At 55.5% G+C, this 14,439-nt stretch overlaps 1 protein-coding gene across 1 annotated transcript in view; it reads right to left on the bottom strand.

Moving 5' to 3' along the window:
- CFAP46 (cilia and flagella associated protein 46) overlaps positions 1-14,439 on the bottom strand; it is an 86,599-nt gene that overhangs the window by 37,866 nt on the left and 34,294 nt on the right. Inside the window, exons 23-30 of the mRNA XM_061182979.1 lie at positions 10,807-10,938; positions 10,276-10,438; positions 8,398-8,482; positions 6,116-6,254; positions 5,580-5,763; positions 2,356-2,545; positions 1,332-1,537; positions 287-478 (exon numbers count right to left, since the gene is read on the bottom strand). Of these exons, the coding sequence (XP_061038962.1) occupies positions 287-478; positions 1,332-1,537; positions 2,356-2,545; positions 5,580-5,763; positions 6,116-6,254; positions 8,398-8,482; positions 10,276-10,438; positions 10,807-10,938 (1,291 nt within the window). The remainder of the gene's footprint in view (positions 1-286; positions 479-1,331; positions 1,538-2,355; positions 2,546-5,579; positions 5,764-6,115; positions 6,255-8,397; positions 8,483-10,275; positions 10,439-10,806; positions 10,939-14,439) is intronic.

The following is a 14,439-nucleotide window of genomic DNA, read 5'->3' as shown; positions in this document are numbered from 1 at the left end:
GAAGGTGCTGTCCCGCCCCGCATGGCCAGGGCCCAGATGCACCTGGGCGGAGGGAGGGACCCGCTCTGGGAACGCAGATGACAGACCACAAGGGAGAAGCCAGACCCTCCCCGTGTCACCTCCTAACACCCGGGGAAGGGGGACCAGAACCGCTGGCTCCACTTCCCGGGGGGGGAAACCGGACGGAGCAGCCGGGACGGCCCTGCCCTCTGCTGCCCAGCCTCTGGGATGAGGAGCCTTGAGGGCGGCTGGGGCAGAGCCTGGCCCCCCGGGAGAGCACAGTCACCTGCTTCGTGCCCCTGCCCTTGTCCTTCTCTCTGCCCTTGTCCTTCTCTCTGCCCTTGTCCTTCTCTCTGTCCTTGTCTTTTTCTCTGTCTTTGCTCTTCTCCTTCTCCTTTTGAAGCAACAACGAATGTGAACTTGCTGCTGCTGGAATTCTACTTTCTGAAATTGATTTTCCTGCTGTTAATAAAGAAACCTGGGAAAAGAAAATCCGAATTTGCAACACTGATAACAGAAGCGGGTCCCCCTCCTCCCATGCACTCAGATATGAGGGCAGGTTGGGAGGGAGTGGCCAGGCCATGAGCCACCCGGCGCAGAGGTGGCGGCAGTGCCCCTTGGTGGGTGGACACGCGGCCGCCCTCCTCTGCACTCGGGGGGCTTCCTCCAGGACTCTGGGCCTGCGGGGACGCACAGCTGACCCTTAAGAAGACCTTGGCAGCCCCATAACATGAATTAATGTCTCTAATGAAGAACACACTCAAGTGACTTTTAGCGGTTCTCAAAGAATCGCAGAGTCGCTGCGTGGTGGGTGGTGGGTGGTAGTGGCCTGGGGCACCTTTAAGACCCAGGACAGCCTTCCCAGTCCTTCCTGCTGCCAAAGGGCGATGGCCCTGTTGTCCCCAGCACATGGCTGGGGGCAGGGTGCAAACCTGCCCCCAGAAGAAAGGCCTGTCCTGCCAACACTGTCCCACTGGGCGGGCACCGACGGCGGGAGGTCCCTGAGAACAAGAGTCGACCAGGAGCTGCCCCAGGGGCCCCGTAAAGAGGTGGTGGGAAGGAGGGCAGCTCGGAGGCCGTGCGGAGGGGGCATAGAGAAGGTTCTGGAAGCCCAGTGGCAGCGTGGTGGAAAGACAGGGTTCTGGGGGTGGTTGGGCAAAGGCGCTGGGGTGAGTCTTGGAGAGGAGGGGCCGCTTCGTAGGGAGCAGCGAGGCCCTCCTTCCTCCCCTGAGTCCCCAAAGCAGGGAGGGTGCTGCTGGGAAGGAGGGGAGGGGGACGCTGTCCCGGGAGAGACACAGGACCTGTGTAAGTGCAGGTTCCCGGGGCCTCACCTGCCAGATGCGGCGGAGAAAGGTGTAGGCCATGAGGCAGTAGTCCTGGTGGCAGGCGGCGCTCGGGGTCACCACCAGGGCCAGCAGCGTGTAGGCGCGGGCCAGCGTCTCAAGCTGCCGTACATTCCGAAGCTTCTCCAGGGAGGGGGGCCCCGAGTCCTCGGCCCCCGGGCCCTCCGGGGCCACCGGAGTGGACACCTGCTCTTCTGGAAGACAGGGTGCCGCTGGGTGTCCTCCCTGCCCGCCCCCAGCGCCCGCCTGGTCTCCAGAGGCCCCTGTCACCCGGCCTGGGGTTGAGACTCTTCCACGGGGGGGGCGCCGCCCTCACAGGGGCCAAGGCCACCCTCAGGGACGGGCCTCCCAGGGCTCCCCCAGCGGAGACGACAGGCCCACCCGCAGGGACGCTGTGGCCACCGTCAGGGCTGTGAGGAGACGCCACCCCAGGCCGGGGTGGGGGCCTGGGCTCTGGGTCTACTTGGAGTCTCCTCCCCACCGTGGTTCACCCTAGCCGGTCTGAGCTGGGCATCTGGCTGCACCCAGACAGGGCTGGCCATGGAGTGGGCGTGTCCTCGAGCCTCCAGCACATGCGGAAGAGAGGCGGCCCCTCTCCTGGGCCTCTGAATTCTGCAGGCCCAGGAGGAGGCTGCCTCGGTGCCGGGAAGGTCGGCCCGCTGTTCCGAGGCGCCTCTGCTGCCCGGAGCACCCATCCTACTGGAGCTCTGTCCCGCCTTTCGGTGACAGCTCTCACGCCGGACCCAGACAGGGGACCAGAGGGGCTGTCGGGCCGCTGCCGCCCCTCCCTCCACCCATCTGGCAGCTGCTCCCACCGCCTCCCTATCACCCCTGGGCTGGGCCTTCCTGGTGGATGTGCTCTGATGGAGGGGGAGGGCCAGCACCCGGGGAGGCGGGGCCCTGACGCCGCCAAGTCCACAGGGCACTGGCCTGGTGGGGGCGTCGCAGGGACAGCGGAGCCCAGGAGCCCCTCACGGTGGGCGGCCCCTCCCCCAGCCACTGCGCCCCTCACCTGTGGCCCCCGCGCCTGCAGCCCCCACACCTGCTGGCTCCGGGGAGCCCCTGTCGGGCTGCATCCTCAGCAGGATGTCGATCGCCCACTTCAGGTGGAAGATCACGTCTTCAAGAGGAAACTGTTTGTGGTACAGCCACTCGCTGAATTCCATGATGTAGTCGACCTTCTGCCACTCACTCTCTGGCCTCTTTGGGATTAAACAGAAAAGGATGGTAAAGACACACACCTGCCACTCAGCAGCCCGAGAACCACACTGCAGGTGTTGTGTTCCTCCACCTTCTAGAAACAGAGGGGCTCCTTCTCACCCGTCTCTACCGTCACGAGACCACCAGGCTCAGCAAGACCTCCCACGTGCAGCGGGCAGCAAGACCAAAGCCAGGCGAGTGTCCCCGGCCTCTGCTCCCCGTGGACGCCCCGCCGCCTGCCCGCCGGACCCCTCGCAGGCCCCGCGTGTCCCTCCTGCCTCCGGGGCAACGCCGGCCTGAGGGGCTCTCTGCCGGCGCTCCACCATCAGCCCTGGGTCTCCTCCGGCACTTGGAGGTATGGACGGTCCTGTGGCTCACAGGGCTCGGAGGGCAGGGAAGATGCTGTGCCCTGCAGTGTGCAGTCCAGGTCAGACCCCATATCGCTCATCAACCATCACTGCACGAAGGGAGGACGCTGCCACCCCCCGCCCCCCCGAGAGCGGAGCCGGCCTGCCTTCCACTTGCCGGGTGGGGCCCCAGGCCCCACCCCCCACACCTCACGCCTCTTACGCCAGGAGGAGGAGGATGTGTGGCCGGAGGTGCAGGAGGTGAGGGAAGGGGCAGGTGGCGGCGGGACACGGAAGGCCAGGGTGGACTCTCCCCAGGGCACTGCTTGACGTCACCAGGGAGGGAGGGGCGTGGACGGGGCATCCCAGCCCTGAGTGGGGTCCTCCCCCCTCATTAGGAGCGGCCCTGAGAGGTGGGGGCCTGGAAGCCAGGTGACAGGTGACCATCAGTGCAGAGGAGAGGTCAGATGGGGCCTCAGAATGACTGTGACCATGTGGTCACGGGTGGCTTTGACAAGAGCTGTGCAAGAGAGATGTAGGGGACAAGGGCGGTGGAAGAGAGAATGGTCATCGTTTCAACAACGGTGCTGGGAAAACCAGGCAGCCACACGCTGAGGAAAGGAGCAGGACCCCTACCTCACACCAAACACAAGGCTGAACTCAAGACGGATCAAAGAATTAAATGTAAGAGCTAAAACTATGAAACTCTTGGAAGAAAATATAGAAATCTTCGTGACCTTGGATTACACTTTGGTTTCTCAGCTACGATGCCATAAGCATAAGCAGCAGAAGAAGAAATAGATAAGTTGGACTTCATCAAGATTATAAACTTTTGTGCTACAAATGACATCGTCAAGAACACGAGAAAGTAGTTGAAAAGACAACCCACAGAATGAGAGAAAATATGTACAAATCATATATCTGATAAGGGACTTGTATCCAAAATACATAAAGAATTCCTACAACTCAGCAATAAACAGACAAGAAACCAAAATTTTTTTTAAAAAGGGCAAAGGATTTGAATAGACATTTCTCCAAAGAAGATGCACAAATGGCCCATTAGCACATGAAAAAAACGCTACTAGTTACTACATTAGTTACTAGGGAAACGCAAGTCAAACCACGATTCAAATAGTTAAACAGAGTCATCACAGGACCTGGTAGTTCACTCCCAGGTATGTGCCCAAGAGAACAGCGGTAACGTGTCCGTGCAAACACTTGCACACGGATGTCTACAGCAGCCCAGTCACAAGAGCTCATAAGTGGAAGCAACACAAAGGCCCATCGGCGCAACATCCACCCACACGATGGAAGATTATCCAACCACCAGCAGTGGAGCCCTGACGTGCGCTTCAACAGATGCAGCTTGGACGTGGCGTCCAGGGAGCGCAGCCGGACGCAGGGGACCCACCTCGTCTGGTTCCATCCGTATAACGCTGGCTCACTGGGGCTGGCGGGGGTGGGGGGAGGGACATAGTGCCCGCGGACCTGGGTTTTGGGGGGCTGGTGAAATGTTCTAAAATTGATTGTGATGATGGCTGCATAACCCTGTGAATTTACTATAAAGCACCTTGTACCCCTAAGAAAAAAGAAACGAAGGAAGGAAGGGGCAGAGAGCCTTTCCACGGAGTCTGTGCAGAGGGTTCCGGCAGCTCGGCTCGGCCAGCAGCCGCCCCGTCCACGGCACCGCCTGCTCCCCCGGCACAGCTGCCTGGCCCCAGGAACCCTGGCCTGGGCTCCAGGCGCGAGATGCAGGGGCACCCACGGCCACTTGTAGCGGACCCAGGCCTCTGCTTGACCGCTGGGTGATGACCACACGGCCAGCGATGGAGCCTGTGTTCAGACCCCTTTCCGGGCGACACTCCGACTCTGGAGCGCTCGGAAACCTCGGTGGGATCTGCTCCACGAGGGGAGACATTCTGCTCAACAGAAAAGCCCATCAGGTGCCTGCCGCAGGGCACATCTTTGGGGCGGCTTCAGTCCCACCGTCAAGGGGCCTTCTTTGCCCCGAGGCAAGTCCCACAAGCTCTGCATCACATCAAGGTGCCCGCCCGCCCCCAAATCTCCAAGCGCGTCGAGAGGAGCATGTGCCCTCCCCCAAATCTCCAAGCGCGTCGAGAGGAGCATGTGCCCTCCCCCAAATCTCCAAGCGCGTCGAGAGGAGCATGTGCCCTCCCCCAAATCTCCAAGCGCGTCGAGAGGAGCATGTGCCCTCCCCCAAATCTCCAAGCGCGTCGAGAGGAGCATGTGCCCTCCCCCAAATCTCCAAGCGCGTCGAGAGGAGCATGTGCCCTCCCCCAAATCTCCAAGCGCGTCGAGAGGAGCATGTGCCCTCCCCCAAATCTCCAAGCGCGTCGAGAGGAGCATGTGCCCTCCCCCAAATCTCCAAGCGCGTCGAGAGGAACATGTGTCTTGGCTTCTCGGGGGCGGGGGCTGTCCCCAAGACCCCGAAACCCCAGAGGCTGCAGAGCCCCGCGGCCCACCCCCTGCCCTCTCCACACAGCCTCATGAGGACCACGTCCCTCACGTGGGAGGACAGGGTCCGTCTGCCACCCCGGCGCGTGTCCCGCTGCCCCCCTCTTCCCTCTGGGCCTCCCGAGGGGCAGGGCTTCGCTCCACACCGCCCCCCCCCCCGCCTTCCCGCCCCCGGGGGCTTCATCCGCAGACACGTGGTCAGTCAGAGCCAGACCTGCAGGGCCTGGATGGCGCGCCGGTAGCAGGTCAGCTCCCCGGGGACACTGTTGGAGTTGAGGGCCAGGCGCTGCCACATGTGTGCCAGATGCTCCCCACTCTGGTTTTCCCATTTCTGCATTTCCATCATAAAGTTCTGGCCGAGTCTAGCCTTCACGATGACCACATGCTTGAAAATCCAGCTGAAGAAAAGTAAAAGAGAGAAATTAATGCTTGAATGGTAAAAATCGTAACTATATAGAATGCACACAAACTAAAGTATTTGTGCATGTTCCTACTTACAAAGAGAAAACAAAATGAAACCTGAGTATCTTGGGGGTCTTGTGTTGTGCTGTGTTTTGTTTTTTTCATTTATCATTTGTGTGTGTTGGGCTTAAACCCCCTCCCTTCTTGTGTTGACTTCTTGGTAGGGAAATAAAGTCACCAGGGGAAAGGGGAGAGTGCGGGGCTGCAGGGGGAGGCACCCCGTTGGGGGACTGCAGGGGGGAGGCACCCCGGGGGGGGGAGGCGCCCCGGGGGGCCTCAGGCACTCACAGGCGGTGTGCCTTCCGCGGCAGCACCTGCAGGGCCTCATCCAGCACCTTGAGGCAGCCCTCCCAGTCGTCCTGGTCGGCGTGGCTGTGGAAGAGCAGGCCGTAGAGCGCGGCCCTCAGCGTCAGGTCATCCTCGGCCCCTGCGGTGGGAGAGGGGGCTCGGGAGGGGCCTGGGAACGCGGGGGCGCCGGTTGGGGGGTCTGGGAATGGGGGTGCTGGCAGCTGGAGGTCCACCCTGAGGCCCACAGGACCGGGGGTGCCCCAGGGAGCACTCGGGACACGGCCGCCTGTCTGGGACGCCCCGGGCCTCCTGCTGCAGAGCCGGACAGCAGGTGGGACTGCATGGAGATCCAGCCACATGACCTCGTCATCTGCGTCCCTTAGACACACGCAGAGCTGCCCTTCCAGGGCCAGGCCTCGAGCAGCGGGAATGACTCCTGATCGTGGGAAACACATCAGTCCTTTCGGGACTGAAGGCTCAGGGGCTCCTCCTGGGCGACACCTGCACTGCTGTCCTCCCTCCCCCACCTGCACCAGGTGCCCCTGGCTGCCCCTCAGTCCCACCCCGCCAGGCTTTCTCAGGCCCCGCAGTCCTCCAAGCCCTTTCTCTTTTGGAAACTCCCGTTACTCTTCCGTAATTTTAAAAATAAACAATGGGAGCGTCAGGAAAGAAGCCTCTCCCCACCACCCTCACCCAGGCCGCTCGAGGGGGCCGACTCAGCCCCACCGTCCATCAAAGCAGAGCCCCTGCCCCTGGTACCAGACACTCAGGTTGTCCTGTTTTACCTCGTTGACCGCGTAGCTCTCTTTCCCGTTTTTGAATCGTTATAGCAAATGGGTGAACTCGCCCATGGATCCTGCCGGCAGGTTGTCCGGCTGCTGGCTAAGAGGACAGCACCAACTCACACCACTCAGGGCCTGAGGGCTCGCCGTGGCCCCCCGCTGCCAGCGCTGGCACGTAATACAGGTGCCCAGGAGGTGGATTTCGGCACGTGACCAGATAAACTGGTCAACGTCTGACACTTGGGAACCACGTGGGTTCTGTAGCGTGCTTTCCTCCTCTCATCTCGGCCGGGCCAACTCGGAACCACACGCCGGGGTGGTGAGGGCTCTGCACCCCCTGGTTGGCAGCAGGGGCACATGCCCCTGGACGTGGCAACCCCACTTGCCAGAAATTCCAGACGGTGCCTTGGACGAGGAGGGAGAGACTGCCCGTGCGAGTTCAGCTGCTGAGCCTTCGGGGTCATTTGTTACTGCAGTGTGGCATCTCGTAACCTGACTAATGTGACTGCTCATGCATTACAGAAATGGATCACTTAGCTGCCGAATTTGATGCCAGTACTTTCCCAGTGTTTACTTTTTAATTTTCTGCATTTCTCATTATTTATATTTTCATGTATTTTGAAAGTGTGCCTCTTTGATCACTCTAAACTTTAGGCAGTAATCTTTCCTCAAAACATTGCTTTGCTCAATTCTACTTTCTCATTTTTTCCTGTGATTTGACTCGTTAAAGCTGCTAACCCCTTAGCTATCTGAGTCTGTTTCAGCACGTGGAGCAAAGCGTCACGGGCTCCACGCGCTCCGGGCGGCGCCGGGACCCCAAGCAGCCGGCTTCTCACCGGCCCTCGCCGTCCTGCGGGTCTGCATCTCCCTCTGCGGCACCAGCAAACGATCTTACCTGCGGGGGTCTAGAGTGCAGCTCGATATTTAATTACACATGGTCACATCTTTGTTCGCTATTTTAAATCAAGTTTCTCTCTCTCGTAGACTCTGAGGCACCCGAGGGAGGGGCCACGGCTCTAATCCACACATGCACGCTTCGCAGTACACACCGTGGCCCTTACACTAACAGGGATGATTATTTTTTAGCAGATAATCATTTTTTATTTTAGAAATAAATTATACAATATATTTTTATTTTATTAAGGTCACTACTTTTTTTCGCAGAAGTATATCTCCACATTTTTATGGAAATGGAAAAGTGTGATTTACCTGTCAGAAAAACCCAGAGGCTGGATTTCAAGGCTGCCTGGGAGGGCACGGGGTGGCCCTGAACTGGGGGGCCATCTAGGCGTGGGGGTTTCCTCATGCTTACAGTGGGGGTCCCTGATTGCTCACGAGGAGCCCTCACCCTCACCGTGCCTGCCCGAGTTCAGTGCTGAGCAGGCATTTCCCGTGGTCACTGCCACGACTTCACCTGTTCTACACAAGGCTTGGGATCTAACAGCACCAGGCCCTGCCCGGCCTCATGCCTGGGGCTCCGTCTGTCCTGCATCTACAAACCTGAGAGAAGACACCCTTCCGTCGTCCCTCCACTTTGGAAGTCGGCTGTGGGCCACTGGTGCAGAAGCAGCGTCTTCCCTTTTTCCTAAAGCAAAAACAAATCAACAATACAGACGTTTGAAAGTTGCAGTTTCTTCTTTCACCAGTTTGTTTTTCATCTGGTTCAGCATTGAATTACGGAAACTGCAGCTAAACTTCTGAAATACTAAGTCACAAAAAGTGGAATCACATTTCCCCTGTAAGAGAAGGCACTCCAGTTCAAGGTTCAGTACCTTAAAACAAACACACACATGCACAGACTAGCCCTGCAACACAGTCTACGGCTTTTAATGACACGAAGCAGACAAGTCAGTTTTATAGCTTTGAGTCAATAGGATCAAAAGCACATTAGGAAAACTTACGGGACATGGCAAAAGCAAGGTTCAGAGGGAAGTTTATAGCTGCAAATGCCGACATTGAAAAAGAAGAAAGATCTCAAACCAACAACCTAAGTTTACACCTTAAGGAACTTGAAAAAGAACAAACTAAATCCAAAGTTAGCAGAAGGAAGGGAATGTTAAGGATTAGAGCATAGAAAAATAATAGGAAAAAAATCAATGAAACCAAAAATCGATTCTTTGCAAAGATCAACAAAATAGACAAACCTCTAGCTAGACTGGCAAAGAAAAGATGAAAGAAGACACAAATAACTAAAATCAGAAATGAAAGTGGAAACAGTACTATCAACCCTACAATGATAAAAAGAACTATAATAGAATCCTATTAGCAATTGTCTTCCAACAAATTAGATAACCTACAAGCAATGGAAAAATCCCTTGAAACACTCAAATTGCCTAAGCTGACTCAAGAAGAAATAAAAAATGTCAACAAACTTCTAACAGTAAAGACTGAATCAGTAATCAGAAACCTTCTAGTTAAGAAAATTCCTGGACCAGATGGCTTACCAGGTGAATTCTACCAAACATTAAAAAAAAGAATAACACTTATCCTTCTCAACTCTTCAAAAAATTGAAGAGGAAGGAACATTTCCTAACTCATTCTATGAGACTAGCATTACTTTGATAGGGGGCCCAGATAAAGACATCACAAGAAAGAAAATTATAGATGAATACCCTTTATGAATATAGATGCAAAAATTCTCAACAAAGTAAGTTGCTGAATTGCAAATCAAATCCAACAACACAGTAAAAATATTATTCACCATGACCAAGTGAGATTTATCCCAGGAACACAAGGGTGGTTCAACATAGGAGATCAATCAGTATAACACATCACCTTAATAGGATAAAGGAGAAAACCACACGATCATCTCAATTGATGGAGAAAAGGCATTTGACAAAATCCAAAAACGTTTCATCACAAAATCTCTCAGAAAACTAGGAGTGGTGGGAAAATTCCCCAACACAATAAAGTTATGAAAAACTCACAGCTAGCGTGATACTCAAAGGTGACAGACTGACGCTTTCTCTCAGGTCAAGGGAGGTCCCCAGGCCACGACCTACCGCACTCCTGGGTGACGGTGGAGCGGGAAGGGGGCCTCACTCCCTGAGGCCCACCAGATGCCTGTCCACTGTCAGGCGAAACCTCCCTGGGCCCTGAGTGGGTCTGTGCCCCCACCCTCCCTCCTCTCCCCTTTCCCACCGGAGCTTTCCAGGTCTGAGTTAGGGTTCCCTCGGGGATGGGGAAGGACAGAGCTGAGCCCTGAGCGCAGCCAGGAGCCGCCCCGCCTGTCCCGCTGGGATCTCAGGGGTGTCACCGTCCCCTGCCCCCCATGCAGCCGTCGTGTCATTGCTTGAGTGGTTCCATGGGGCCCGTCTTTCCTCGGGAACCTCGCCCACCTTTCTGGAGGGAGGACGTGAGAGGCGGCCCAGAGCGCACCTGCTTTCTGGCCTCCGTCTCGTTGATGATGCTGATGACCCTCTGAGTGGCACTCTTGCACTTCTTCCTGCTGACCGCAGAGGACAGCAGCGGGAGCCAGGTGTTCCAGAAGTGTCGGGCAGCCAGCATCACCAGGGCGCTGCTCCCCGCGAGGCCCCCAAACCTGGAAGGGAAGGTCTGACCTGGACAGGTGTAGGTGCCGAGGGGAGGGGTGGGGCCCCAAGACGGCTCTGAAGGACCAGGACGGGCTCCGCTCAGGCAGCCCTGCCGTGACCTGCTCACGGCCTCGGCTCCCCGTTCCTCAGGCCCGTCCCGGCTCAGACGCTCAGGGCTGCCGGGAACCCCCGGGGGTGAGGTGGGTGTCACCACACGGGGCAGGCGATGACCCCGGTCACAGGGCCACTGGGGGAGGGGCCGGCCTCGGGGACAGCCCCCAGCGAGCACCATGCGCCGCCATCATCCCCACCCGCAACACGCACCCCAGACGCGCCGCGCGCACCATGACTCTGGCCACCGGGGGCCGCAGCCCACCTCGCACTCTCTGTGAAGGCCTCGGCGGCCGTCAGGCGCAGCTGCTTCCGGCCCTTGAGGTTATCCATGATGCTCCTGCCCTGGATGCAGGCTGCGGTGCTCAGCATCTCCGCCACCAACTCAGCCTCCACCCTGGAGACAGACAAGCGCCACGGCTCACAGGAGCCTCCGAGGGGAGGGAGGTGCTGCCGATAGGGGAGAGCCCTGGGGACCCCCCACCCCGCCCCCTGGAGAGAGCCCTGGGGAGTCCAGAGTAACGTCATGAAAGTCCCCAAACCAGAACTAACTGGCTGAGTCCAGTCAACCCGCAGAACCATGAGACGGAATCATAAGCTGATGTTCGGATGACTGATACGTGGGGTGTCTCGTGCGGCAGCAGCAGTAACAGAGCCAGGCGCCCACCCCCAGCGAGGCCGGGCCCTGCGGGAGCAACGGGGCCCCGTTCCCCGCGCCCCGGGGCGCGTCTCGTTCAGGGGGCCCAGGCTCTGCGCTGAGAGCTCAGAACGCACAATTCAGACTCAGCAACGTCAAGGGCGCCGTGAGCTCGCTTCTCTCAGCCAAGCCGCGGCTTGTGCACGCAACTACCGCACGCACGCCCCTGCAACTCGGCTCAGGGGGCACCAGGCTTACTCTAGGAGAAAAGCACTGGTTTCTGGGTAGACCCCCCCCCGCCGTGGCCCGGGAGGCCCCAAAGCCAGGTACCTGCCTGCAGGAGCCAGTCGCTCCGCCACCCTGCCCGTCAGGAGTCTAGGGGAGAAAGAGGCTGTCCCTCAGCCTGCAAGGATCTGCAGGGCACGGTCAAGCTCACGCTCTGGCGGTGAATCGGAGGCTGGCCCCGTCCCCCAGGATGGGCATGCCAACCCAGCGGGAGGTGAAGGACAGCCCAGCCCCGCCTGGGTCCTGGCGTTGCTGTCCTGGAGACCTGGATCTTTAGGACGTGGTCCTTGGGGAGAGTCTGTCAATGACAACTGGGTGATCTGCTGATGGTGACCATCTATATGCTTACGGCTTACTTTGTTCTATCAGCCACTGAGAGAGGAATGTTGAAATCTACAGCTATAATTGTGGCTGTATCTAACTTTTTGCTTCTTGAATTTTGAAGCTCTGCTGTTAAGTGTATGCACATTTAAGATTTTTAGGTGTTCTTGCTGATTGAACCCTTTTATCATTGTGAAATGTCTATCTCTGATCCCACATCCTGGGAGCTTTACTACAGCCCCACAGCGTTCTTGCAACTGGTGCTGCAGACGCCATCTTTCCCCCTCCTTTTACTTTTCACCTGTGTCTTTGTATTTGAAGAGTGTCTCTTGAAAATGGCTTCGAGTTGGTTCTTGCTTTTTGGGTCCAGTGGGATAAACTCTGCACTTTAACTGGAGTGTTGGTCCATTTACATTTAATAGATCTGTTGATGTGGTTGGGTTAAATCTTCTATTTTGCTATTTGCTTTCCTTCTGTCCCATATGTTCGTTCTTTCTTTCCTCCCCTCTTTTGGATTAATTGAATATTTTTAGTATTCAATTTTATCTTCTCCATTGGACGTCTAGGTGTAATTCTTTTATTGTTTTTGTAGTACTTGCTCTAGAGACTGCAACATACATTCCTAACTAATCACAGTCTACGGTGAATTAATATTATATCACTTCACAGTGTAAGAACTCTCGATATACCCCTCTCTCTCCCATTCCCATCCTTTGTGTTATCACTGTCATACATTTTACTTCCACATTTGTTAATAATCCCACAATACAATGTATTTTTGTTTGAAACAGGCGTATGTCTTTTAAAGAATTTAAGAACTGAAGGGGAAAAAACCTTTTATGTTCAGCCACACAGTCACCACTTGGGGCGTTCTTCACTACTTCCTGAACTGAGTTTCCATCTGGTACCATCTTCCTTCAGACTGAAGAACTTCCTTTAGCATTTCTTGTTCTGTGGGTCTTCTGGGAATGGATTCTCTTAGTTTTAATTAATCTAAAATGGCTTGATTTTGCCTTCATTTTTCAAAGGCTATTTTTGGTGTATATAGAATTCTAGATCGACAGGGTTTTTTCTTTTTTTACCACTTAAGATGGTTTACATTGTTCCTGTTGAGAACTCGCCTCTCATCCCTGTTTCCCTGTGTGTAATGCATCCTTTTCCCCTTCCACCTTCCTTCCAGGGTTTTCTTGTCACCTTGGTCTCCAGCGATTTGACTACAATAAAAATAGGTGTGGTTTCCCTCGTGTATATCCTGCTTGGAGTTCATTGAAAATCTTGGATCTCTGGGTTGATATTTTTAATTCAATTTGAAACAATTTCAGCTATTACATTTTCGAATATATGTATTCCCATCTCGCCCTCTGGCCTCTGTCCTTCTGAGACCACACCTGCACTTGTGCTGGCCCGTGGGCACTAGCCCACTGGTCCCCAAGGCACTGCTCCTCTTTCAGGCCTTTCTCCCTGTGCTTCAGTTTCCATAGTGTGCTGACCTGCGTTCAGAGTTACTGATCACTTCTCCAGCGTTCAAATGTCAAGCTCTCCCAGTGATATTTCCATGTCAGAGATTGTATTTGTCATTTCTAGAATTTCCACTTAGTTCTTTAATTAGAGTTTCCATTTCTTTGTTGGAATTCACCACCTGTAATTTGCCCATTAAAATCCTTTCTTTCCTTTCTTGTATTTACAATAACTGTTTTAAATCCACCGTCTGCTAATTCCAACATTTGTGTCATGTCTGAGTCGGCTGACTGCTTTTTCTCCTGGTATGGGCCACAGTTTCTTGTTTTTCCACATGCCTGGTGATGTTTGCTGTTATGCTGGGCACTGGGCACTGGGCGGGGGGCGGGGGTGGAGGGTTGTCTTGCTGAGAATGTGGATTATGTTGCCTTCCTTTAAAGGAAGGTGGGGTTTCATTCTGGCAGGCAGTGAATTCACCTGTGGCTCATCCTTATCCTACTGAGATTTGGATTAGGCGTCTTAGGGCGAGTCTCGCGTGGCCCTTATAGCCCAGCCCCTAGGGCGTGGTCTTCCTGAACGCCCCGGCGGTTCAGCGAGGGCTCCCTGACTCTCCTGGGCCAGCACGGGGCCTCCAGCATCTCTGTCACCCGCTTCCTGCCGGCCTGCGGGGTCTGCCCTTCTCTGCCCAGGAACCTCCTCGCTCGCCTCGCATCCTGCGGAGTCCAGCGGCCCCAGCAGCCCTGGGGTTTGGTCTCTGTCTCCCGCGAGCATTTCTTCTGTCTGGGCTCCAGCTCCCGGTGCTGCAGTTTGGGCAGCGCCCCGCGGCCCCAGGCAGAGCGCGAGGGTGCATGTGGGGCTCACTTCTGACGGCCTCTTCTTGCAAGAAGCACGGCCTTGGGCCATCTGTTGGCCAATGTCTGGAAGCAGTTGTTTCATGTATTTTGTCAAGTTTTACAGTTTTTTAAATATCACAAGAGTATGAGATCCATTGTGTGTCATGGCCAGAACTGGCAGAAAAAGTGACTTTTAAGTTCACATAAAAACCCAGCAGTGATGATGATTATGTTAAATAAAAGTGCTAAACAAAGTAGAAAGGTAATTAATCTCTGTTGGTCTGTTTTAGGGATCTACATAAAATTCCTTATTAATATATATTCCTTTACATTAATAGTATAAATATGAAACTGATTCTGGTAA

This window comes from Eubalaena glacialis, chromosome 1 (genome assembly GCF_028564815.1).
Source record: "Eubalaena glacialis isolate mEubGla1 chromosome 1, mEubGla1.1.hap2.+ XY, whole genome shotgun sequence".
Taxonomy (NCBI): domain Eukaryota; kingdom Metazoa; phylum Chordata; class Mammalia; order Artiodactyla; family Balaenidae; genus Eubalaena; species Eubalaena glacialis.
This window is presented reverse-complemented; position numbering and strand designations above follow the sequence as displayed.